This window comes from Microtus pennsylvanicus, chromosome 7 (assembly GCF_037038515.1).
Source record: "Microtus pennsylvanicus isolate mMicPen1 chromosome 7, mMicPen1.hap1, whole genome shotgun sequence".
In the NCBI taxonomy this organism is placed as follows: domain Eukaryota; kingdom Metazoa; phylum Chordata; class Mammalia; order Rodentia; family Cricetidae; genus Microtus; species Microtus pennsylvanicus.
The window spans coordinates 23,232,015-23,256,689 of record NC_134585.1 but is presented as its reverse complement, the minus strand read 5'-3'; the positions used below and the strand labels follow the sequence as shown (position 1 = coordinate 23,256,689).

At 51.0% G+C, this 24,675-nt stretch overlaps 1 protein-coding gene across 1 annotated transcript in view; it reads right to left on the bottom strand.

Moving 5' to 3' along the window:
• The window catches only part of LOC142853975 (cadherin-23-like), a 246,940-nt gene that overhangs the window by 189,139 nt on the left and 33,126 nt on the right, over positions 1-24,675 (bottom strand). Inside the window, exons 3-5 of the mRNA XM_075979128.1 lie at positions 4,809-4,951; positions 4,470-4,517; positions 4,250-4,342 (exon numbers count right to left, since the gene is read on the bottom strand). Coding sequence (XP_075835243.1) covers positions 4,250-4,342; positions 4,470-4,517; positions 4,809-4,951 — 284 coding nt within the window. The remainder of the gene's footprint in view (positions 1-4,249; positions 4,343-4,469; positions 4,518-4,808; positions 4,952-24,675) is intronic.

Sequence of the window (24,675 nt, the reverse complement as noted above, 5' to 3'; positions counted from 1 at the left end):
GGAACGGAGAGAGCAAGTCACTCATTGAAAGCAGCATAATTGGAGAGTGGGGACATCTATTCCCCACCCCCTGCATGTCTGAGTCATCCAAGGTTCCCCCCCCACCTGCCACGCCCAAGTCATCAAAGGGTCCCGCCCAGGAGCTGTTCAAACAAAGTTTTCTGCAGTCGCAGAAAAAAGCACACTGAAGATCAGGCTACACAGATCCAACCTGGGCTTTGAAGGCTCAACTGAGTTGGACTTTAATGAGTTAGCAAGGTAAGTGTGGGAATAGAGAAAGCCAGGCGGGCAGACTAAATGCACCGAAGCAGTCCTCGGGTGGACAGGAGGATTCAGCCAAGTGAGGTAGAAGGTGAGTTGTGACCAGATGGATAAAAGCCAGAGCTGCCCAGCTGAGGAAGCTCCACTTGTGCGAACATCAAGGACACCGTGTCCCTGAGACTCCAGGGAACCCTCGACTGTCCCAGAAGCCACCAACCCTTCCAGACTTCTAATCTCACCGCTACCCTCCTGCCCAAATACCCCAGCATCAGGGTCACCTCCCCAGGCACCCTGCAGGACTGAGAACTGGCCTCCAGAGAGGAACAAGCTAGGCAGTGTTGAAGGTCAGCAAGGCAAGCCAGACCCCCTCGCCGAGGTAGTGGAGCAGTACCGCTGGGCACAGACACAGGCAAACACGTTTGAGCAAATTGGCAGGCCATAAAAGTCTATTACAGCAAATCAAACAGCAGTCAGCGTGACAGCCATTAGGCTGAAATGAATACACGGGGGCTTAATGAGGTCTGTCGAGGCTGGCTTGGTGAATTAAGTTGCCAATTCTAGCCGGATTTCCCCTTTCTTTACGGACTTGAAAGCATCCGCGCTCCCTCGTTAGAGCTTCGACAAGTGAATTGCGGGGCCTTTTGCCCTGATAAAATGGATAATTACACAGAGAGCTGCTTAGCAAGGGGAGGAGGGTGGGCAGAAAGGAAGACAGTACAAACACAAACACACACCTGTCTGCTTTCTCCTGGCAGAGAGGCTGGGCCCTTAGGGGCACCAGGCACAGGACTGCACAGACTGGGGTATGAGCCTTGGCTTAGGTGTCTCCCACCCCACTACTTCTGACCTCAGGGACTGAGGTCCCCATAGGCATCATGGACTGCTGAAGGTTTTCATACCAGGCAACTGCTCTCAGCATCTTTCAGAAACCCTCACGGTCACCCTGCCAAGTTCTCCAAACCTAGCAGGGCTCACTGTCACCATCCTGCAGATTTCTGGCCTCCCCTGTGTGGTGGCACAGGCCTGTAATGTGTTTGAGGCCAGCCTAGGCAAGACCTTCACAAGACCATATCCAAAAGAACATTTTAAAAGGATGGACAGAGCTCAGCAATGGCTCACTGTCTTGCCTAAGTGTGGCTAGGCCCAGGGACCCATATATATATATATACAAAATCAGATCCCTAAACCAGCTCTCCTTGATCTACTGAGGCAGAATCACGGGATGGGGAGAAATCTCTGAATAGCCACCCAGGATACTCTGCTGGGGCACTTGAGGACCCCCTGGTCCAACACAGTTCTAAACCACGGTGCTGGGTGTCTGGAGGTGCATGGCTCTCCTGCATCTCCTTGCAAGCCTACATGCACGGGAGCTCAGTACATCCTTAGGAAGGCAGGGGAGTGACAGTGTATCAGCATCACAGCCAGGCTATTCTGGCCCCACAGACCATCTAGTTAATCATCAGAGCCTAGGTTTAGGGACATTGCCGTTAGGAAGGTAAGGGATTTTGACTTAAATGCTCATAGAGGACTTGAGTAGATAGATGGAGGCAGTCTAGGAATTTTTCTACCATCCCTTAAGCACAAGGGACTCCTGGGAAGTAAAGAGCATCACCTGCTAGGCTCTACCCTTAGATTCTTAATAAGAAAAGTACTGGCCAATCCCCTAGTTGGGCAGCTGTATCCCCCTCCCCACTCCACACATACCAAGCCAGTACATAGGCTATGGTACATATAAAGTCAGTTTATATGACAAGGACCAGAGATTAGGTCCCTTGTCTTCACTGTCCTTCCTCCTACTGCTGTCAGGTCTACTGAAAGCCACCTCCTCCAGGAAGCCCTGGGAAGTCCCAGACACTCTGGAATTTGCCAGGTGCTCATTCCCAGCAAGGTCTGTGGTTTGCCTGCTCCTCTCTTCACCCCATCACCCAGGTCTTCAGTTTCACCCTGCTCCCATTCAAGGGCCTCTGCCATTGGACTTGCCTCTCCAATGGACCATGGTACATCCAGGATACCTTTAATGCAAACAGAGAACTATGGTCTCCATTCCAGGCCAGGGGCCAGCGCCTGTGCTGGTTCCCCAGCTGGGGTTGGGCCAAGTAGCTCAGTTCCAGCTCAGGTGACCACACCAGGCCCAGGGCTGGGCCGTGCCAAGTGACTGGACCTCCATCTAGCTGATACCATATGCCCTGGACACACTGAGCAGCCCCAAAGCCAGCATCAGGTAACAGGCCACAGAGTGGCCATAGGTGTCTACCCACAAGCAAATGAATTGGACAGGCCTTCCTCCAGCACTGTGGGCTCTTTGCAGGTATCTACCTCACCTCTTCATTCTTAGGTGACAGGGAAGACTAGGCTCAGAGGGGTTAAAGACAATGCATGGGCAGGGGTGTGTCTTGGGACCATTTGCCATAAGTCCCGACACTCTGTTTCTGCAGCTTCTCAGGCCTGAGAATGAAAGCCACACAGAACCATGCCATACTGGACAATCTTTGCTAATTAAATGAACCACAGTGGAAGCCAAGAGGCTTGGAGGACCCCAGGGGTGCGGGTTCCAGCAGGGGGTATTCTGCAGGTTGCATTTCTGCAGGAGGCAAGAGGAAAGAGCTGGCCTCCAGACCAAGGGCTGGGAAGGAGGGACAGGACTGCTTGTCCTCTTATCACTGCTGTTGCCTCCCATTCCCTCTCCAGGGAGGACAGAGGACAGCCGGGCCTGCCAGGATGGCAGCTGAGCAATGGGCACAAGGCTCATTAACTCCGAGCCATGCCCTTGGCTTCCGAGTCCAGGCTTGGAGCGCAGGCTGGCACGCAGAGACCCTTAATTGAATTAGGGGCACTTCCAAGTGAGCGAGAGCCAGAAGCCAAGCCGCTGTCCTCAGGCACGTCAGGGTACTGTGCCCCCCTGCTGATGAATGTGGACCCTCTCTCCTGCCATCCCATCCCGGGCACCACTGGATAGTCCCAGTTTTACAGCTGCCCTCCTACCCTCCAACTGGCACAAGTGTTAGGACCCTTGGCTCACCATTGAGTGCTGAGGGCCAGGACCTCTGGTTTGTAAGAGAAGATCCCTTCACCCTTCGGGAGCCTTAGGTGCCTCAGAAGTTAGGGTCAAGGTTACAGCTGTGACATTGGGCAAGTCCCTCTCCCACTTAAGCCTAGGGAATATTCTTGCCTCTTTTTGTTTCCCAGTGACCGATGGCACGAAGGAGTTAGGATTCCAGTGTCTGGTGCCAGCCTGCCTTTCCAGAGGACTATGTCTCCCGTCATTTTCACCCCAGCTGCTGCCCCAGCCAGAGCCCTGAGGGCAGGCTTGGGGGACACCCAGTTAGAAGCTCTCTACCAGTCTCAGTCAGGGTCTTCTCCCAGCTAATGGCCAGCCACCGTGGTGAGGGACAGCAAGAGAAGAGAGCCCTGGTGCCATCGGGAGCCAGCTTATTAACGAACCGTTTGTAATGCAATAATTTGTACTTCTCAATTACCAGCGATGGCTTGATTTTACACGCATGCACTCATGCAAACACAGTCAGAGTACACAGAACAGAAGCTCCCGGGAACTGCGGGCCAGACCACACAGCTAGGGACATGCAAATTCCCCAGTCCCGCAGAGACCAGATTCTGGCCAAAACAAGTAGTGCTGGGGTAAGGCCTGCCTGTATGCCTTGTCCAAGGCCCACAGCAGGCTGCAGATGGAAGGAAGAAGGCATTAATACTTTCTTCTCCCAGTTCCTGTTCCATTACCAACTCCAGATGGGGGTGAGATCTGCCAGGGCAGGCCTGGGGCTCTCTCTACTCGCTGGCCTAGTCATTCTTTCAGCCACAGGATGGGTAGCTCTCATTGGTCCCAAGTGGAATCTGGGCTAGAGCGTGAGCCAGGGGCAAGGCATCTACTTGTACTCAGATCACTATACTATTGCCCAGTTGGACTGGAGAACAGCTGTGGTCCCAGGAACCATCATCCCAGTATCCCACACGTGACCTAGAAGGTCCTTACCTCGGGGATGCGCACACTGTAGGGCTGGTTGTGGAACGTGGGGGCGTTGTCATTCACATCTCCAACTTGGATATTCACCTTCCGTGTGATCACCTGGGGAGAGATGTGCTGGGCTCAACACTGTCCCTTCCCTCAGGCCTCTTCCTACCCACGCAGCCCAGGGACTGACTAAGTCCAGGATCAGCCCTCAGAGGGCTATCGGGTCTCGAGGGACACTCACCCCTTGGTGATCACTCACGGAGAACTCCACTGTGAACTCAGACTTAGTCTAAAAGAAGAGGGGGAAGGGGAGGAGAGAACAGGGTTAGAGATGACCTCATGGTCACTTTCCTCTTGCTCATCCAATGCTTCTCCTGGCTCTGAGAACCCCCATCCAACCCACTCCGACCAGGTCCAAGACAGCCCTGGAAGAGAGCTACCGCTAAGACAAATGGTCCCAGCAGAGGTAGGATAGGGCCTTGGAAGAAGACCCCGCCCCAAAGATGCTGTGCCACCTTCTTCCACTGTCTGCCCCTGCTCCTCCAGGAAAGGGCCGAGACTATGGAGTCATGTGCCATACCTCTCTGTCCAGAGGCTGCCGGAGCCACACCACACCAGTGTCAGGTTCCACGGCAAAGAAGCGAGAGGCCTCCTCCCCAGACACACCAAACACCAACGGGTCATTGTCCATGTCTCGGGCCAGCAACTGGGTCACAGAAGAACCTGGAGCGGTTGAACAAGAGAGGGGAGGACAGTACAGAGGTCAGGCTTGCTTCTTCCCATCTTGCTCAGATGACAGGGCAGCCTTCAGGGCACGGCCATCCCATAAGCTTCCAAGTCTTCCAGAGGCCAACAGTCATCCCCAAACCACCTCAGCATCACTGGACTGCAACCCAGGCTCTCCACTTCTGTCCTGGCCCACCTGGCCCACCTGGCCCACCTGGCCCAGGGTGCACACAGTTGTAACTCAGGGTGTGAAATGGACAGCTGTGACCTTTACAATGGTAACACCGAGACCTCTCCCGGGTGGGCTCAGATACGAGCAGACCTCCGATATTTCAATTCTTATGTCCCAACTTGTGTGCATAACTCAGCCCTAGCCAATCAAAGGGTCCCCTCTCTCCCATCAGGATGACTGGCTAGTATGTGACTCAAACTAGCCAATCAAAGCCAATTCCAGGGCTTGTGCTCTCCTTCCATTGGGTTATTGACTGGGCCAGTTTGGCACCTGCGAGAGAAGCCCACCTGAGGGCAAGGCTGCCAAGAAAGCTCGCAGAGCCTATAGACATGGTGATGGTCAGTCCCGCAGGGTTCATACTGGCTCAGTCCTCCGGATGTCTCAGCTACAGGCACTGATGACCACACCCTTCCCCGCTTGTTTTATTCCTACTTCTGTTGAGTTGGGTTTCCATCTTCTGCGAATAGAAGCATCTTTTGTTTGTTTGTTTTTTGAGACAGGGTTTCTCTAGCTTTGGAGCCTGTCCTGGAACTCACTTTGTAGACCAGGCTGGCCTCGAACTCACAGAATTCCGCCTCTGCCTCCTGAGTGCTGGGATTAAAGGCATATATCACTACTGCCCAGAAGAAATATCTTTTCTAATTCAAACTATTTTCCAAAATGTCTGGTCTTCGTCTGTGCACGGAGGCTGAGAAGACATGTCACTTCAAGACTCATTCTGACTGGGTCTGGTTCCTGTCCTCAAGAAGACCAAAAGGTAGGGGTCACCCTCTTCAGGATGTTATGCTCTGGCCAGAGACCACCCAAGGCATCATATGCCATATAGCCCGGCTCAGAAGGTTGGTATCGAATATCTTGTCCTGGGGCTCCCTGGTTTCCTAGTGGCTTTCAAAGAGGATGAACCGTCTGCCCCATGTACCCAGGATGAAGAGGATTCTGGCATAAGTGTGAAGTCCTCAAAGCTCCAGGATGGCTGGGATAGCTGGTCATCTTAGCCTCAGGAGGCCCTAAGTCCCTAGAAGCTGGGGGTGCAGGGTGGAAACCTCTGAAGGGAAGATCTAGCACCTCAGAGCCTTGGCTTGGGCAACTCCTTTCTTTTAAGGGCTCAGCTGAACCTGCAAAATGGAACAGGCACTATCTGTTCCCCAAATACTGGCATTTGTATTTAACCAAAAGCCTCAAAGACCAAGGGAGGGAGGGAGGGAGGGAGGGAGGGAAGGAAGGAAGGAAGGAAGGAAGGAAGGAAGGAAGGAAGGAAGGAAGGAAGGAAGGAAGGTGTGTGTGTCTGTGACTCAGGAGTTGCTTCAGGAGAAAGAACAGCTCTAAGTCAACAGTGACCACCAATGCTTGCAAACCTGGAACAAAGGCAGGCAAGGAGCTCCATGCACCATACTGTCTGCCTCAGAGCTTTTAAGGCAATAGCCAGTGATGTCATTATTTCCCAGAGCCTCATGGTTAGCAGATGGCAGGTTACCCATAGGCCAACCTAGAGATCCTGTTCTTTCATGTTAAGCAAGAATTCCACAGAAATGTTGTTGACAGGTCCTAACCAGGTTCCCCAAATAGGAAGGGGTTTTTGTTTTGTTTTGTTTTGTCCATGCACTTAAATTTACTCATTCAGTCCTCCCATAATTTTGTCTGGTGATCATTATTGTACCCATTTTATAGATGAGGACACTGAGATTCAGGGAAGGAACATAGCCTCTCCCATGTCAAAAGGCAGAGGCAGGCGGCATGTGTGGTGATGGAGGTGAGAGGCGAGAAAGGCATTGAGAGATGAGAGAGGCATGGAGCAAAGTCAGAATAGCTTGGCGTCAGCTTTCCCATCTTACAGAGGAAGAAGCCAGAAGCAGCAAGCAAACACCCAGTTAGTGAGTGTTAGGAAGCATGTGACCCCATCTCTGAAAGCCTACATGCCAAGCTCGATGCCTTTTTTTCCCTAAGTCAGAAGGGCGGAGTGTGTGAAAGTCACCGGTAAGTCAATCTCAACTTCCCAAAGACCTGATATCCAAACGACGAGGGTCAATTGGGAGCTGAGTGGACCATATAATGCATTCTAAAAAAAAATATACTCTAACACTGTGCAGGCATTTCCAGCCAAGACTCCTGGTTTCCATAAATATACATACATCATATCTATATATCTCTCTATACGATGTAGGTGGTAGATAGATACATAGATATAGATAGATACGTACATACATACATACATATGTCACCTCTCTGTTGTCAGATTTGAGAAACAAAGAGCTGCTTTTCAGGCCTTAGGCCAATCTCCCACAGGAGACAAGAGCACCCCCCCCCCCGCCATGTGCCCTGGCCCTCCACAGTATAAACAGGTATAGCCTGTAGTCCTCAGAAAACAGGCCTCACCTGCCAGCCCCATCCTGACCTAGGTGGAAGGCTCAGTGAGGATACAATCTGGCTGGCCAAGGGGATTGTGGGAAGACCACATCAGCCCTGCAGCCAAGGTCGTGTGACTGAACCTGATATCCCAATGGCTTTCCCAGGCCTGACACTCGGGTCCTCCCAGGGAGGGGGGCGCTGGGCAAGATAGGGATGGGACCATCAGCTGCTGTCACCCACCCTGTAATTTCCTGGACTTTTATCCATTTTCTCCTCAATTATGCGCTGCTCAAAATGGTCTTTTGTGGCTTCCTTCACGGGCTCTTTCTAGCTCACGCCTTCTTGGTGTCCCAGGTAATTGCTAGTGGCCTTTTCTAAGCATACTAATTAAAGGTGCTGATTTAATATTATATTTAAGACAAGACACCCCGCAGTTTTCCAGCTGGGCACCTCCTCCCCCACCCAGTGTTCTGGGCTGCTCTACACAAGTGGCCAGAGCTGGCTCCTCTGAAAAGCAAGTCAGCTGCCCCACCAGCAATCTCTGGCCAGACCGTCCCTCCAGAAATCAGGTCTGTCTGTGGGACTCAGCTCCAGGCCAGGGCCCTGGGATCACCCCTTGTAGTATAACCATCCCTGGCTGTGAGACCCTGCAGTGCACAGGTCCCGCAGGGTTTGGTCCCCACCTTAAAACGGTAGCATCTCGGATGCAGAATGCTTGGTATGATTTAAAGCAAAAGTTATCTGGTGGGCTCAGGATGCAGACCAGCTGACAGAGCACTTGCTTGTCTATATGCACCAAGCCTGGGGTCCATCCCTGGCACAGCACAAACCAAGTGCGGTCGTGCAGGCCTGTAGCCCTGCACCTGGGAGGTGGAGAGAGGGAGATTGGGAGGTCAAGGTCATCCTTGGCTATAAGGCAGATCTGTGCTACATGAAACCCTAACCACCTCACAAAATTCAGCATCTTCACACTTCTAAGTGTGCAGTCTGGTACCTTCTGGGGCATCCACATCTTCCAGCATCCGTAAGGGACACTGTACCGTCACAAAGCCACCTTGTCGTCTCTGGCTTCTGCACATCCACTTTCATCTCCAGGACTTGCCTGCCCTGGACGCTCATGTCAACAGAACCACAGTCTATGGCCCTGTGTGTGACTCTGGTTTTGCATCACCTGTAAGGCTGGTCCAGGCCGGTACCTGTGCCAGAGTTCTGCTCCTTTGGATGACTGGCTATCTTCTCATGTGGCTCTCACACATCCCATTCATATGCTCTGAAGTCCACAGAGCTTCCGGTTATTTCCCACTTAGGATTGTGAATACTGCAGTTATGGATATCTATATATTAGATACTTTTCGGGTTCTCATTTTAAATTGTTTTTCGCGTGTTTAGGAGTAGGTTTGCTGGGCCGTAGAGACATTCTATGTTTAACGTATTGAGGAATCACCAAGTGGTTCTGTACAGTGTCTGTACCTTTCTTTTTCCACCCGCAGTGGATGAAGCTGGAGTTCTTGTTTGTGGTACAGTGTCCAGGGATTCACCGGTGTGGGGGGTTCTGATGATGGTGTGAAAGGGGCTGGGAACATGTCCACAATAGCTACAGCGTTGTTGTGTCTCCCTCAGTGCCACACATGCACACGCATGCACACATGCACACACACACACACACACACACACACACCAACACACCAGTCTAGCCTCCCGTGGTCACACACCATGATTTTTGCCAGGGTCAGCCCACGCCATTCATAGGCCAGAAGGACCAGGGAATTTATACCCCTGGTCTTGGGACTCAGTGACTGGCTATAGGAAATGATGGATAAAGAGGAGAGGAGGTAGGGCTGGAGAGATGGCTTAGAGGTTAAGAGCACTGGCTGCTCTTCCAGAGATCCTGAGTTCAATTCCCAGCAACCACATGATGGCTCACAACCATCTGTAATGAGATCTGGTGCCCTCTTCTGTCAGGCAGGCATGTATGCAGACAGAATGCTGTATGCATATTAAATAAATTAAACTTCCAAAAAAGGATGAGAGGTGGTGGACATGCATCCCAGTTCTGTTGGCCCCAGTTCTCCTGGCTCTCAGAGGCACAGCTCTGAGGCATGTGTTCGATACTGACTTCTGGAGTTCTCCAAGAAGACAGTCTCCAGCCACCTCCAGTGATAGCAAGGTCCAATCTGTGGTTTGAATGTGTCCTCTAAAACTAGTATGTTAGCAGCTATCTCTAATTCATAATTGCTGGTATTTGGGGATGACGTCTTCGGGAAGCCATCAAAACCAGATGAGCTCAGGTCCTTGTAAAGGCATTAATGACTTCACAAGGATGAGACCCCTGAACTAGCGTTCTGTCTTTCTCACCGCACGATCCCCCACTGTGTTAGGAAGCAGAGTGAAGACCCTCACCGTATGTGGGCACCAAGCTCCTGAACTTCTAGCCTTCAGAAGAACAAGCTAACTGTCCTGACCTTCTTTATAAGCTGGCCAGTCTCTGGTAATCTATTACAGCAGCAGAAATTCCATCATCCCTTCCTCAGATTCTCACCCCTTTCCTAGGGCTCCTGGGAACTCCTCCCTAGCCAACCACTTGCCTTTAAGTACTCATCACAAGATCTGTTTCTGAAAACAACAACAACAGCCTCAAAGACTGTGTGTCTGAGCTTGCTCCTGCCAGACCCTGCTGGCCCAGCTGGCTAGTGGGGTGCTAAAGTCACAAACCTCTAGACAGTGCCCCCACCCTCTCCTCTTTAGGAGACTGATATGCAGTCAGGTGTAGAAGTCTTGGTGTGGTTTATTGCAGGCCCATATTCAAATATTTAACAATGGGTGCAGTACAGGAATCTACCAATCAGACATACGCTGGCTATAAACAACGGAGCTCTGAGTGCTGCCGGTAAGTCAGCCTGGTTTATGGCTCCCGCTTTAGATGCAGAAGGGGACCGCTCCAGGCCTGGCATGATTTAATGGCTCAGACTCAGGCCTCCTGGCTCAATCAGTACAGCCAGAGGAGTCTCTGCCTTTGGCCTCCCATCCTACCGAGCCAGCCATCTCCACCCTGTGCTGAGCCAGGCTGGGGTTCTGCCTAACCTCAGGATGGAAGGGCTTTAAAGACTGAGTCCTCATGGCAAACCTACATCCATGGCAGTTGTCATGGTCAAGAGGTGGAACAGCCCAAGGAGCCATGGATGGATGGATAAGCAAAACACGGCCTAGGCAGCCAATGGATCATCGGGTTCTGAGAAGGAAGGAGATGCTGATGTTTGCTCCAGCATGGATGAACCTTGAGATGTTGTGCTAAACGAAATAAGCTAGTCACACAATGACAAATAATACACAATCCTAGTTCTCCCGAGCACATCACGAAACAGAATGTCGATGTTCAGATGCTGGGAAGGACAGAGCCGGGGGTGGGGAGGGGGCTCACTGTTTTACAGGCACAGAAGTGCAAGCTTCAAGACAAGGGCTGCTTACACAGACTACCAAACCGCAGTCTTCACACTGACAAGGTGATAAATTCTACGCTGTGCATACTTTAAATTTACATTTTTCTCCTTCTATTTTCATGGGTGTGTTTACGCATGTCTGTGTGAGGATGCATGTGGACATGGGTGCACATGTATGCCATGTATGTTGGAAGCCTATGGTTGGTATCAGGAATCATTCCCCATCCCTCTTCCACCTTATTCACTGTGATGGAGTCTGTCAATCAAACCCTCGGTTCTCAGATGTGGCTAGTCTCACTTTACTGGGGAATGCAGTCTCTGCCTTCTAAGGCTACAATTGCAAGAAGACCACCATGCCTATCTGGCAAGGGGGCCTGGGGACCCAAACTCAGGCCCTCATGTTTAGGCAGCAAGCCACTGAGCCATCTCCTCAGCTCATAAGATTTTAAAGATAAAGAATCAGATTATCCTGCAGTTCTAGTAGGTCTTCCCCAAGATGACAGATACCAAAGGGCCAGGTTCTCTGTCCCCATTACCTTCAACTGCTCTTGAGTGGGCCAAGATCATGGCAGTGCTCCACCTGGGAGCACCACCATCTGACGTCACCCATGCCCAGACCCAATGATCACCTTTCAGCATCCATTGACCTCGCAGGGATTTCCTCAAGTATATGTCACCCAGTATATCCACCCCAAAGGGTGCCAGGTCTCTCTGTTCTCACAGTCTCCCATCTCTGTGTGCTCATTGGCCTTGGTGGCTGACAGTCTCAAGGACACGCTTGTCAGCTCTGGGGGAGCAGCAGTCTGGCTATCCCATTCCCTAGGCCTGATAAACAACTGGATTCCCAATTCACTCAGTAGAATCTCTAACACGTCCCGCCATGTTCAGAAGAGGTGAGGAGAGTGAGAGCCCCCCCCCCCCTGCCTGGACCTTCAAGCCACGATGAGAAGAGAGTGAGGACAGTCAGATCCTAATAACTACAGTAACAGGCAGGAGAGTGCAAGGTGAATCACACCCAATAAAGCCCCAATCAGCAGTACTTTCCTGGGATGCTGGAACTGACGTCCACACAGCTGAGAGGCTAGCCTCCTGCGCACTGGCCTTGGATTCTCTCCTGTCACTCAAGCATCCTGCCCTGGGACAGTCTACCATGTCTAAGAGGTGGAGATTCCCTGAGCAGGCAGCTAGGGGTTGTTGGGAAGTACAGAGCTGGGGACATGTCCTCTACTGTGGCCTCAGTCCCTCAGCAGCCACTGCATCTGCCTCCCAGGCAAGGGGCGGACAATCACAGCTTCCCGAGTCCCCGCTGGGTCCCTGCTGACGGCCCAGATGACTGTTATTACTGTTATTGTTGTTATCTGCACGGAAGGGAAGGGCTGCAGATCTCTGCCTGCCTGGTGAGGGGAGAGGAAGAAACTCAAGTCAGTGGCAAGACGCAAGCCTTTAGGTTTTTGTCTGAGGAGAAGGCTGAAATTCATGCACATTCCCAAAGCTGGGGTGGGGGCTGGAGAATGAACATGGGTTATGAATGCCCTCTGCCTTGTAGGAGCACGGGCCAGAAGCCATCTGTGATTGTCCCCACAGCATTCAAACTTAAGTTTTCCTGTCATGTTCAATGCTTTCCCAAGCCAGGCACAACCCTCCCCTCTGGCTCCCCTTGGCAATCACATTTCCACTGAGCTGTGGGTCAGCTTGCCAGGCTACTGCCAGCCTTCTTGAGCACACTGTGGCCCACATGCCCCACTATATACCTCTGAGATCTCACGCCGTCTCTATAAACTTCAAGCTGCCTTCTCTGCCATTAGCTTCTCCAGCTCTGTGCTCCCAGATCCATTACTCTCAGCTCCGTGCATCAAGAAATAGGCCATTGCCCTTGGATATAGAGACCAGTGCTCTAGGATAGGTTGGCAAAGCTCCTTCAATCACCCAGAACTTCCCCAGCAGCTTATGTAGCCCAGCGAGCTAGCTAGGCCCAATCCTTTCCCATGCAGACATTACTAATCAACCACCACCCATTACAGTCAACTGCAGAATCCTTCACAACACTGGGCTCCATGCAGTCACTCTAATCAACCTTAAAAGACACAGGAAAGCCAATCTCTTGCGATCTGTGACCTGCAGTGACTTTACATCAGCTCTCTACTGTCTCTCACCGTCCAGAGACCAAGGCTCTTAGCTATCTGCTTCTACCAGGCTCAGGACAGCTGGAAAGGACAGAGTCAAGATAGGAGTATAGAGGTCACCTCAGAAATCGATTATGGTGAAAGCAGAGGCCACAGACCCTTTCTTACCTTGCAGATGGAAGAACAAACTGGGAAGTTAATCTGAACGATGCTCAGCTGAGCCTGTGCAGCCGCAGTTCCAGGACCATGGGTTATAACGAGGGCCTTCTGAGAATATTTGTAGCCGAAAGAGCTGCTCTAAAGCTCCCACCCACTCACCCTATACAAACACACACATACACATACACACACACACACAGAGAGAGAGAGAGAGAGAGAGAGAGAGAGAGAGAGAGAGAGAGAGAGAGACAGACAGAGAGAGAGGAACCCAGCCAGCTCCCTCACTGGCCTTGGTCTCTGCTAGAGCCACAGCTGCTGCTCCCCATCTCCTGGGTCGGGACACCCCTCAGAGCCAGCTGGCCTTGTAGCTTGTGGTCTCATTTGTCTCCCTCCAGGATCAGACAGCCTATTAAGTGCCTTCACTTCATCTGTCTCAGCTTCCCCTCCCCTCGCTGCCACACAGTCTCCCCCTCTGCTCACCTCTGGAATTCTGAACTTGGTTTGACCTCAGGGCCTTTTTATTATTATTATTCTAAACCCTATCTCTGCCCTCCTGGAAAGCTGGAGGACCACAGAGACCAGACCTCCCTCCTGCTAAACTGAGGCTGCCCAGCTTACCCTCAAAGGCCCGCCCTGCAGTCCCCAGCAGAAATCCTCACCTCCTGTAGAGGAACCAGCCCCGTGTCTAGAGCCCTCCGGCCACCTCCACTCCCAGAAGCAGCTCTCCTGAAACTGCCCACACCAGTAAGGAGAGCCACACTTGCTACCTATGGGAAGAAGGCATGCTCACACCTGGCTTTGTGCTCAAGAGGCACGCACTTCTAACGCTAGCCCTACATAGAAGGGTCACACCTGCTCCACCAGCAAGAAAACCAAGGTTCAGGGAGGCAAAGTGACCTAGCTTCGGGGGGTGTGAGGGCTTGGACAAAAGGCCCAGTAGATGCTTTGGGAGCAGGGCTGCCTCCAGGATTCCCTGCATTAAGACAGAGCCAGAGTGGGGCTGAATCCATCCGGCATTCGGACGCTCTGCTTCCCACTCAGCCACTGAGCAGTTCCTCCTTCACCAACACCAAGAGAGACCCTGAGGCAGGATCATACCGGTTCTTGGGGAGGACAGAAACGAAGCACGGGGTTGAGAGTCGTCTGTCCACAACAGCCCCAGGGTGGAAGAGGGCCAGGTGGACTGCATCATAGTTTGACAAGGAAAAGGCTTTGATTGAACACCTGACTCCAGTAGGGGCTGTTGACACCTGCCACACATTCCAATTTTTGATGGGCCCGACGAACTCACAAAAGAAACAGGGCTGGGCGGCTCAGTGACAAGCCTACTGACACACTGGTCCTCAGGCTCCGATGTACGTTTTGCTACACCACATTATAGTCACAGTCAGTTGACATGTCTACCCTATGGCCCCTCTGGTCACATCTCATGCCATGTCAACATGGGTGCTTGACATTGGGAGAGAGACCCCACGGGTGACCCTCCCCTATTTCAGAGGTGCACCACCTGGCTGTCATGCCCAGGGAACAGGGAGACTGGCTTCTCTCTTTATCTTGTCCGGAAGGAGGAGGTAGAGCATAAGAAGACCATGAAGTAAGGAATGCTAGAAGGTTCTGTCCGACCTTCTCAAGTCCTTGCAGTTCCAAGGCCCTCGGGAATGTGTACAGGGAATGGGGGAGCGGGGGATGGAGTCCTTTCTTAAGGCCAGAGAGCCAAGCAGTAGTTACCAGATTTAATAACAATGATAAGAGTGGGCTATTTTTCCCCTTCTCCTGAAACTTTTCAATTCATTGAACTGTTCAATTAACTTTACAAAAGGAAATGTGGAAAAATGACGGCAAATTGAACTTGACATTATCATTAAAATAAACAGAGCACTGCGGGGCCCCGTTAAAGGCTGGCAAAGATAGTCTAAACACGGGTGGCAGGTTCAAGCTGGCTCCTTCCTGCTCAGAGGCCACCCTGCTGATGGCCGGCTTGCAGGAGCTCAGGACAGAGTTCCCACTCACAGTCCCCACACCTAGGATCAAGGCTGCGGCCATGGAACCCTCACTGATACCCTTAAGTGTGGCCACCAGAGAGAGTGCTGGGGGCTAGGTAGATTCTGGAGCCCCACCCTCCAAGCACCAGGTCAAACTAAGTCTATGACGAAGACCAGCCTATCAGGCAGCAGTTGGTTCCAGACTCACTGGCATATCAAACCCACCTGGAGTCAGATAACGCCTGTGTATGTCCCACAGCCCTGAGGGTAGAGTCATGGTCAGGGCAAGGACTGGGTGCTAGAGGAATCAGCAGAAGCACTGGGAAGTTATGCTGGGAAGGGGGGCACGGCCTTACATGGTGTTTCCATTTGTCCCACAGGGAGGCCAGCCTCCCAACTGTCTCTACACCCTCACTCTTGTGGGTGGGTCTCTAGCCACAGTGAGGCACCCAGACCAATCCAATCCACAGGAATGGCAAAAACATATAAGTGTGCAATATGTGTGTTTTTGTGTGTAATCTGTGCTCCTGATTGTGTCCAAACATTTCCAAACCACCTGGCTTTAGCATAGCAACTCTTGACCTGATTCCATAGTAACATCACTTGGGGAGTGTTTGCAAGGGGGCAGCCCAGGCCTCACCTGCCAATGGTTTGGTGCATTAACCCCTGTTGGCAGTGAGCCTCGGAGACACTAGGAGTGTGTGTTTAGAGCAGTGGTCTTTGCAGAGCTTCTAGATGCATCTCTAACAAACTCCCAGGCAGAAACAAAGGGTGCTGGTCCCGGATCATGACTCTAAGAACCCCTGAACTACCGGTCTCATGGGCCAAAGGCTCAATTGTTTCTTGGAGGCAATTTGGTTCTCAGAAATGTATACCTTACTGCCTGGCTTCCTTGACCTTTGCCCTTTAGCCCCAGCTTCTCGTCACCTCTCCACAGCAGAAGAGACAAGACATGTGCATCCAGGTGCAGGTAAGACACACCTCTCCCGACCCTTCCCCTGCTGGGAAACCAGAGGAGGGCCCCCCAGAAATCACCTCATTTCAGAGGAGACTCGTAATTACCCACGATGATCACGGAACCATTCATTCTGCCCTAAAATTAATACATCACGTTGAGAATGATCTCGCACTAATTTATCACAAGATTTATGAAACTTGCACTTTTTCTAATGAGATTTATGCAAATGCCGCTCTTGCTGCTGTTTGTGTTTTTAAAAGTTTTGACAGGGAAGAGAAGGTCCAGCGCAGTTGGAGGTGGTCCCGCCCTGACTCAGAGGCTCTGACATGGAGGCGGGGGCTCCATGGCAGTCCATGCTCATCTAAGACACAGGCAAACCACCCTGAGACATCCCCAGTCCCCTCCCAAGCCCAGCATGCCCTTTATCCACCTATCTCTTGGCCCCCATCCTTATTCGGTTTATTTGTTGCTCAGGTGAGGATCTTTACAGATGGGAAGCTGAGTCTCTCCCAATCAGGGGCCTTCAGGAAGCTCAGATGCGACAGACAACTAAGGCCACGAGCATCCCCAGGTGACAGTGGAGCCCATGTAGCAGAGCAGACACCCAGGACACAGGGAGCAAGGTGGCGCTCCTTCTTAGGTGCTGTTCCTGTGTGTGCAGAAGTTCGGCATGTCAGAGAGTTGATATGCCTTGGGACCCTCATTCACCTCACCCTAGTCCTGAATTTGCCACTGTTTATTAAGCACCTCCCTCATACCAAGCACTCTGCACAAACCACCTCACCCAGTGCTCACCCCTAGACATGAGAAGGACACATTCCCGCAGTCAGAGAAAGGAAACAGATTTAGCAACTTGTCCAAGATCACACAGCTAGGAAGAAGTGGAGTCAATACAAACCTAGACCAAGCTGATCCTGAAGACAACGTTCTTATCCAGTCTATGGTGGTGCACACCTTTAATCCTAACACTCTGGAGGCAGAGGCAGGTAGAGCTCTATGAGTTTGAGAGCAGCCTGGTCTACACAGAGAAACCCTGTCTTGAAACAAACAAACAAATAAACTTACCCAGTCAGAGTTCCAATGACTGTGCAGTTATCAAAAACATAGATTAAAGCAGGACAGTAAGGCTAAGTGTGGAGAGCAACACACGTCTGAATCCCAGGACCTGGGATTGTGAGCTGACTAACCTGGGCTATATAGTGAGATACTGCCTTGACAAGACCAGAGGGCGAGGGGCACAACTTGTTATAGAGCAAGCACTGAGCATGTGCAAGGCTCTGGATTTGATTCTTGGCACCATTATAAGCAAACCAATAAACAGATGAATAAAAATGCACACACGTAGGAAACTATCTTCAAAGGCTCTGAATGACTGAAAGTTGTACAACCAAATACATACATGACATTCTAAGTTCATATAAAGGAGAGGTCTGGCGAGGCCCTTTCTCGGGGACAATGTGTTTGTGTTTGCATACTGAAATTGTTTCTTAGGTGTTTCCTTCGTCAAGAAGGAACGGAGACAATAGAGGAAGCAAATGTATCTGTGCACACATGAAGGAGAAAGACCAAACATTCTCTGAAAAGTAAGAGCACACCCATGTCTGTCCCTTCCCTAGCTCCTGTCGGGGACAGTGCATCTCTCGAGGATGCTCCTCGGGGTGATGTGTTCAATGATGTGCCCAGGAAGGGCTGAAGGATGAGTCGCCCCAACATGAGGAGGCAGGTACATATATAATAGATCTTATGAATATTCCATGCAAGTCATTATAATTAAAAAAAGATTTCGTGCTTAAAGGAATGCTTCCTAAAGTGTATTTCACGAATCATTAATTCCCTGGGAGGCTCACGGGTACTCCATGAGAAAAAAAAATGTTCCTTGGTCAGAAAGATGTAGAGAACATTGCATTAGAAAAATAACCTGGGGCCAGCGAAAGAGCTGAAGCAGGCTGGCTGCCAAGCCTCATGACCCGAGTTTGATCCCCAGGATCCACAGAGTGGAAGGAGAGAACCAATTCTCAGAGGCTGTCTCTTGACCTGCACATAAGCACCATGGCATTGTGTGCCCTCCCACCAATAAATAAGCATTTTAAAGGATTTTAATGAAAAAGAATCTAAACAGGATTTTTCCCATTATTACACTAATACTCAATGTTAAGGGGTGGGGAGGAGAAGATGCAGCTTTCCCAAGATCATTTGGACAAGAAATCCTTTCCTATAAGGTCATCTCAAAGGATACAAATGGTTTAAGAAAGATGGCCTGAGAAAACATTGGACCAGAAGCTTCCCTGACTACTGATTTCAGGCATATCTTTCCTGAGAATGAATACATCGGGAGTGTGGCTGAATTAGACAAAGGAGTGGTTGGACAAAATAGTTGAAGGATTGATGGATGGGTGGATGAATGAGTGAATTGGCAGATGGATGGGTATAAGAGTTGTTGGATGCACAAATGGACGATAAAATGATAGGTGAATGGATTCATAGATGGGCGGGTGGGGATTGGTGAGTGGGTGGATAGGTAGATGGATAGATGAATGGGGTGGATGGATGGATGAGAATGGGGACGTGGATGGGTAGGTGAGTGATGGGTGAATGAGGAGGTGCAGGGGTAGAGAGGTGGATGGCTGGGTGAATGGGTGTGTGGATGGGTAGATGGATAGATAGACGTGTGGGTGGGTGGATAAGGAGGCAACCAGATGAGCAAAGGAAGAAAGGCACCTCTCTTCTCATCTTACGGACCCATCAGAATCTCTGCCATGGAGGGACAGTGAGTAAAGACTCAGCGACCATTCCCAAGATGTCTCCCTACCAGGTGACTGCTCCCTGTTCCATGACTTGGGAACCTTGGCCCTCTAACTAGGTGGCAGTTGGGAGCAGGCTGGAGTTGTCGTTTTACTCAAGCCAAAACCTGAGTGTCTAGGACCAGATCACACCAAGTCTGTGCTTGAGGCCCCAGCACAGGCAGACCTAGCCACCAATCCCAGGTCTCCCCAAACCTCCAGACCTCCACACCAAGCAGCCCTTCTGGCTGGCATAATCAAGAGAGGACGAGACCACACTTGGGTGTAGCTGGGCCTAGATTCTACTCCTGGTCTGTCTGTGCAGCCTGCACAAGTCACTGGCCTTGTTCCTGCCTCCTCAGAAGCTGCCACAGAAAATGACAGAGTGACAGACACAATGTTCCAGCATCTAAGAGGGACCTTCTCTTGTATATGTTTGAATAAATCCATGTATGCATGTATGAAGGGGTGTGCTTGTCTAGGCAGGCACGTGTTGAGGTCAGAGATTGAAACCGGCATGTCTTTTTAAACACTCCCCTGCCTTATTTTTGAGACAGAGTCCAAAACTTTGGCTAGACTGCCTTGCCAGGAGTCAATATCTGCCTGCTTCTGCTCCCCAGTGTTGCAGTTGTAGACACATGTTACCACGCCCAGTTTGGGTGCTGGGAATCCAAATTTAGGTCTTCATGCTTGCAAAGTTAGGACTTTACCCCAGAGGGGCTTCTTGGTCACCACAACAGGCTGTGAGGACCGTTTTCCTGCAAAGTTCTCACCCCGTGTCTCCCACCCCGTGACTCCCAGCACCCCCAAGGACAGGCACTGTGACCTCTGCTCCCTGCTGCATCTCCAGAGATTTGAGCAATGCTTAGCACAGACCAGTCATGAGGTCAGTGTCCCCCCAACACATGAAAGAATGAACGAACACATAAATTCACTGATGAATTGACAAATAATCACAGGGTGATAGGACCCAGGGGACCGCAGGGCTGGAGTTCTGTGATTCTAAAAGCCTTGCCAGACCTCCATCTATGCCCAGCCCCTCTAGGACACAGGAATAGCCTCAAGGGGCACCGGGAGGGCTAAGGGGAGAAAGCAAGAACAGCTTTCCTAGCACCCGAGCTGCCTGGTGTCTTGCTCACTGACCGTTCCCTGAATGATATATGCTTTGTTTTTTAGGCTGGCGACAATTTCTGGAACCCTTTTCCACTGGGGTTCATCTCTGTCCTTCCAGCACTACGTAGATCTGGGAACTCCAAGGCCCCACACCATGGAAACCGTGGGTATGGTTGGGCAGGATACTGAGACAGGGAAGTGAAGGACTGAAGTCACCGAACACAGAACCACCTAGACGTGGCCCTTCACCTTGGCACCCATACACATCACCATGGGGTTCAGAGCCCTCATTCTCTCCCCCATGGAACCTCAGTGCTCTGAAACCATAGTTCCGCTATACGATTAGTTTTAACCATGGGGCTCTGGGCTCAAGGTGGTCCCACTCTTGGAATGTCTCCCTCTTCATTCCTCTCCTGAAGCCTGTGGATGCTTCAAAAGGCTGCCACAAAGCTCTCTGTTCTTCACTGCAGGCAGCATAGAGCATCAGTGGTCACAGTGACATCGCCCCCACCCCCATAAGAGTAGGTTCTTGGGAAAACAATCTTCCTCTACCTGTTCAGTGTATGCAGGAAGCACTTGCTACTTGGACACCCTCCTGCCATGTGACATCCTTGAACACTAAACCCATGTGACACTCTTGGACACTGCTCCTTTCATGTGATACCCTCTTCCATGCATGATGCAGAGAAGACCCTGCTAGAGGTGGATGCTCCATCTTGAACTCCCTATCCTCCTGAACGGAGAGAAATAAACTTCAGTGCCTTAAAAATGACCCAGTTTCAGGCATTCTATCATAGCAACACAAGCCAGACTGAGATTGGGGGGGGGGGGGAGTCACCAGTCACCCTGCTTCTCGGTCCTTCATTTTCCTGCTCAGGAAATGGTAGGCATGCTGCTGTAAGAATCATGCACAAAGCACTTGAAGAGCACCTAATGCAGAACACACAGGCCTGCATTCAACCAGTGGTGACTAGTAATATCGTTCTCAAAGTGAACCACACAGACGCCACTGCAGCTTTTCCGAATACGGGCTCTTCCTAACGAGCCCACATCATGTAACCTTGGCTCCCCGCATGTGGTCGATCGGATAGCGTTGGAAGTCACTTGGCCTCTCTGGGCCTCTGTGATATGATGAACTTCCATTTACCAGCTCATCCACCCGTCACTCTCTCCCTTCTTGATCGTTCATTCATCAATTAACGGGAATGAAGCATCTGTCGTGTGGCTTCAGTGCGTGTGTCAGACAGAAAAAGCAGACAGGGAGACGCAGCGAAGGTACTAGATAGGAGAGGCTGGAGAGATGGCTCAGGGCTTAAGAGCATTTGCTGCTTTGGCAGAGGACCCAAGCTCAGTTTCCAGCACCCTCATGGTGGTTCACAACCAAATGTAACTCCAGTTCCAGGAGTTGCCCCCTTCTGGACATCTTGAGCACTGCATGCATATGGTTCACAGACATACACACAGGCAAAACTCTCGTATGCATAAGATAAAAATAAATACTCTTTTAAAGTCCCGAATGGGACTTTAATGAGACTAAATGAGAGCAGAAAATGACTCCTTGCTCTCAAAGGGGCCACCATTTAAATAGTCATTGAGTTCTGGTCTGGCTCAAAACCACCAAGTAAGATATTTCATAGAGATAAATGAATTGATAAGAAAAATGAGGAAGGTTGCATGAGTTATATCCCTTGCCCTGCTACCAAATACTTGACAAGAACCCACTTAAGGGAGGGGTTGTTAAAAGGGACACAGTTCATCACAGGGTGAAGGCACGGAGGCAAGAGCATAGGCAGCTGGTCACATTGTGTCCACAATTCGGAAACAGAGCATGTGCAGAAAGTCTGGTCAGGCTACAGAGCTTCACACAAGGCCTGCCCTCTGTGACCTGTTCTGCCAGCCACAGTCCCTCTCCTGATCCAAAGCAGTGCCACCAGCTGGGGGACGGGTGTTCACACATTCACACCGATAAAGGACGGTTCATATTTAAGCAAACACTCAGGCCAAAGACTAAGGGAGAGAAGACGCGCAGAGAGGACAGGCCGTGTACTAAACTGATCGGCCTGTGTGATCTATGTCACAAAGCCTCTAGGCTGGTGCACAAGGGATGAGAAAGAGCATTCAGAAGCAAAGAAAAAGAACGCAGGCTATTTTCACAGGAAGGAGGGAAGAGAGGCCGAGCTGAGGCTGACATGGCTCTCTGTAGCTCCCACCAGGGCCAGCCAGGCATGGACAGCTGGATAACTGAGGTGGCAGGGCCCACCTTCAGCATGTCTGCCATCTGGAGGCACAGCCGAACTCAGAGAGCAATGAAGACCGTGCTATTGTGAAGCCATGCTGAACCCCAGGACCCACACGGCTGCTGCCACTCTGGGAACAAGAACAGCCATGGTTACCTGCAAGAGATCCTCAAAAGACCAGGCCCACTAACATCCTCAAGGCCGGTGTGCATGAGGCCCCTCCCCTCCCCGAGGATGTACAAGAGATTTAAAATCGCTTGCAGGAGGGAGGGTATTCTTCAGTGGAGGAGCTGCCAGTAAGTTTCCCCGTGCTCAGTGAACAGCCGTGTACCCACATTCCTGAGAGTAACCCCAGGAAAGTCACCAGTTCACCAAGCAAGACCTGGGTAGAACCACTTCCTGGTGGGCTACTAGCCTCTACCTGGATGCTTCCTTACGTCTTACCACCTAAGTGCTGCGTGTAGTTCCATGTGTGTCTTTCTGGAGATGTGTTTATGTTATGCATAGATAAGGGAACATGAAAATGTGTGCACCTGCATGCATGCAGTTGTGTGCATATTCCTATACACTGTGTTTCTATGAGCAGCATGGTGGTCTAGCGTCCTCCACTGGACTATCTCTGACTACAGGTTTTAGAGATGCGAGAGAGACAAGGCACATGAACGTGGCCTGGGAGGATCTGTTGTAATTAAAGAGAGAGGACCATCCCAGGCAGGGGGACAGGTGTTCTAGGTCCATCTTGAGGAGATGAGTGAGGCTAGTTCTGCTAACAGGGAGGGTACACAACACAACCGTCACCCAAGTTCACCTCTCCTTGCCAGCGACAGTCTGTACCGAAAGAGTGGTTGGAAGGGCAGAGGACCTGACCTCCCGTCTTGACTTCCCCCACCCCAGAACTCCCCCACAGAATCAGTGGACTCCTTTGTTGTGGCTGTCTCGCGGCTCCATTCCTGCCTCTGCTCAGCCATGCCCCCTTTGCTCTGGTACACCCCACACCTCTTCTTGGTCCTCATCCCAGAGCATCTTTCTGGACAGCCTGGTCTAAGATGTGGTCCAAGGGTCCTGGCTGGAGAGGACATGACAGGTTACTGTCCACCTGTATTCCTGATCGCTATGGGATGGAGCCTGTGTCCTGAGCTTATTTCCGGGTACAAACGAAGGCTGTGGCACCTGCAGAGCCCTGCTGAGGGCTGGCACGAACAGCCTGAGGAAACCTTTAGAATCGGGGAGATCACTGGACAGCACGCTGCCCGCCAGTACCCCAGCCTCTGACCTTCAGCTTCACACAGACTTCTGCTTGGTGCTCCCCTGACCAGTGCTGTGGAAACACTGCTGGCCTCTCTGCCCATCTTTACTCTCTGAACTCCAGCCCTTCTCCAGGAAGCCATCCATGATAACCACAGCCTCTTCCACTTCCCTCTCCTCTGTACTCTCAGGAGCACTGGGTCTCCACCACACCAACTGCTAAGCTAGTGATTCCCGCCAAAATGTCCCTTAAGAATGGGGACATGTACCTCTGTTGACAAAGGCCCAAAGAAGCAACCCCAAAGATGGACTAATGCAAAGCCTTGCACTTAATAGTCTACTCGTTTTCATTCACTTGTTCATTCATTCATTCACTTACTCAAGGTGTTTTCACTGAGCATCTAATAGTAACAGGACAGGCATGATTCTGGTCTTTAGCGAGCTAGTATAGTCACAAATGATTTTTGAAAAGCTATGTAAATTCTGAATTATATTCCATATTTAGTTATATTGACTTTAAAATAGTCTTTCTGTTTCATCATCATATAGCATCTGTCCTCTAGGAATAGAAAGAAACCAGGCTTAATTGTGGCTTCTTGGGTGCCAGTTTGGTCCAAGAACCTTAGCAAAAGACACAAAAATGGCGCCTCCTGTTGGCTCAGTCATGGAGTCAGTACATCTTGAGATCAGGATGCCAGCTGAGAGCCACAAAGCTCCCAGACCTGATACTGCACAGCAGCCACGCCCCACGCTGATACTCTGCATATGACTGGACAGTGTAGGAGCCTTTAGGCCACAGAGGACAACCTTCCAGCCTCAAGAGAGAGACGGGCTGCCAGCAAGCCTTCCCGCATACCTCAGCCAATGAGGTGGCAGGAGAAGCTTCTGGGGGCAGGAAGTAAGGTTTACTTGGATGAAAGTTTCTTGCCCCCCCCACAAAAAACTTTGTTGTATTATCACTGCAGCTACTTGTGATATGGAAGCTGAGGTCAGAAGGTCAAAGGTTGACACAGGAAGGACCTGGGAAAAGGCCAAGCCCAGGTCCCTGACAGTCATTGTCTTAGGGTTTCTATTGCTATGATAAAACACAATGACCAAAAGCAAGTTGG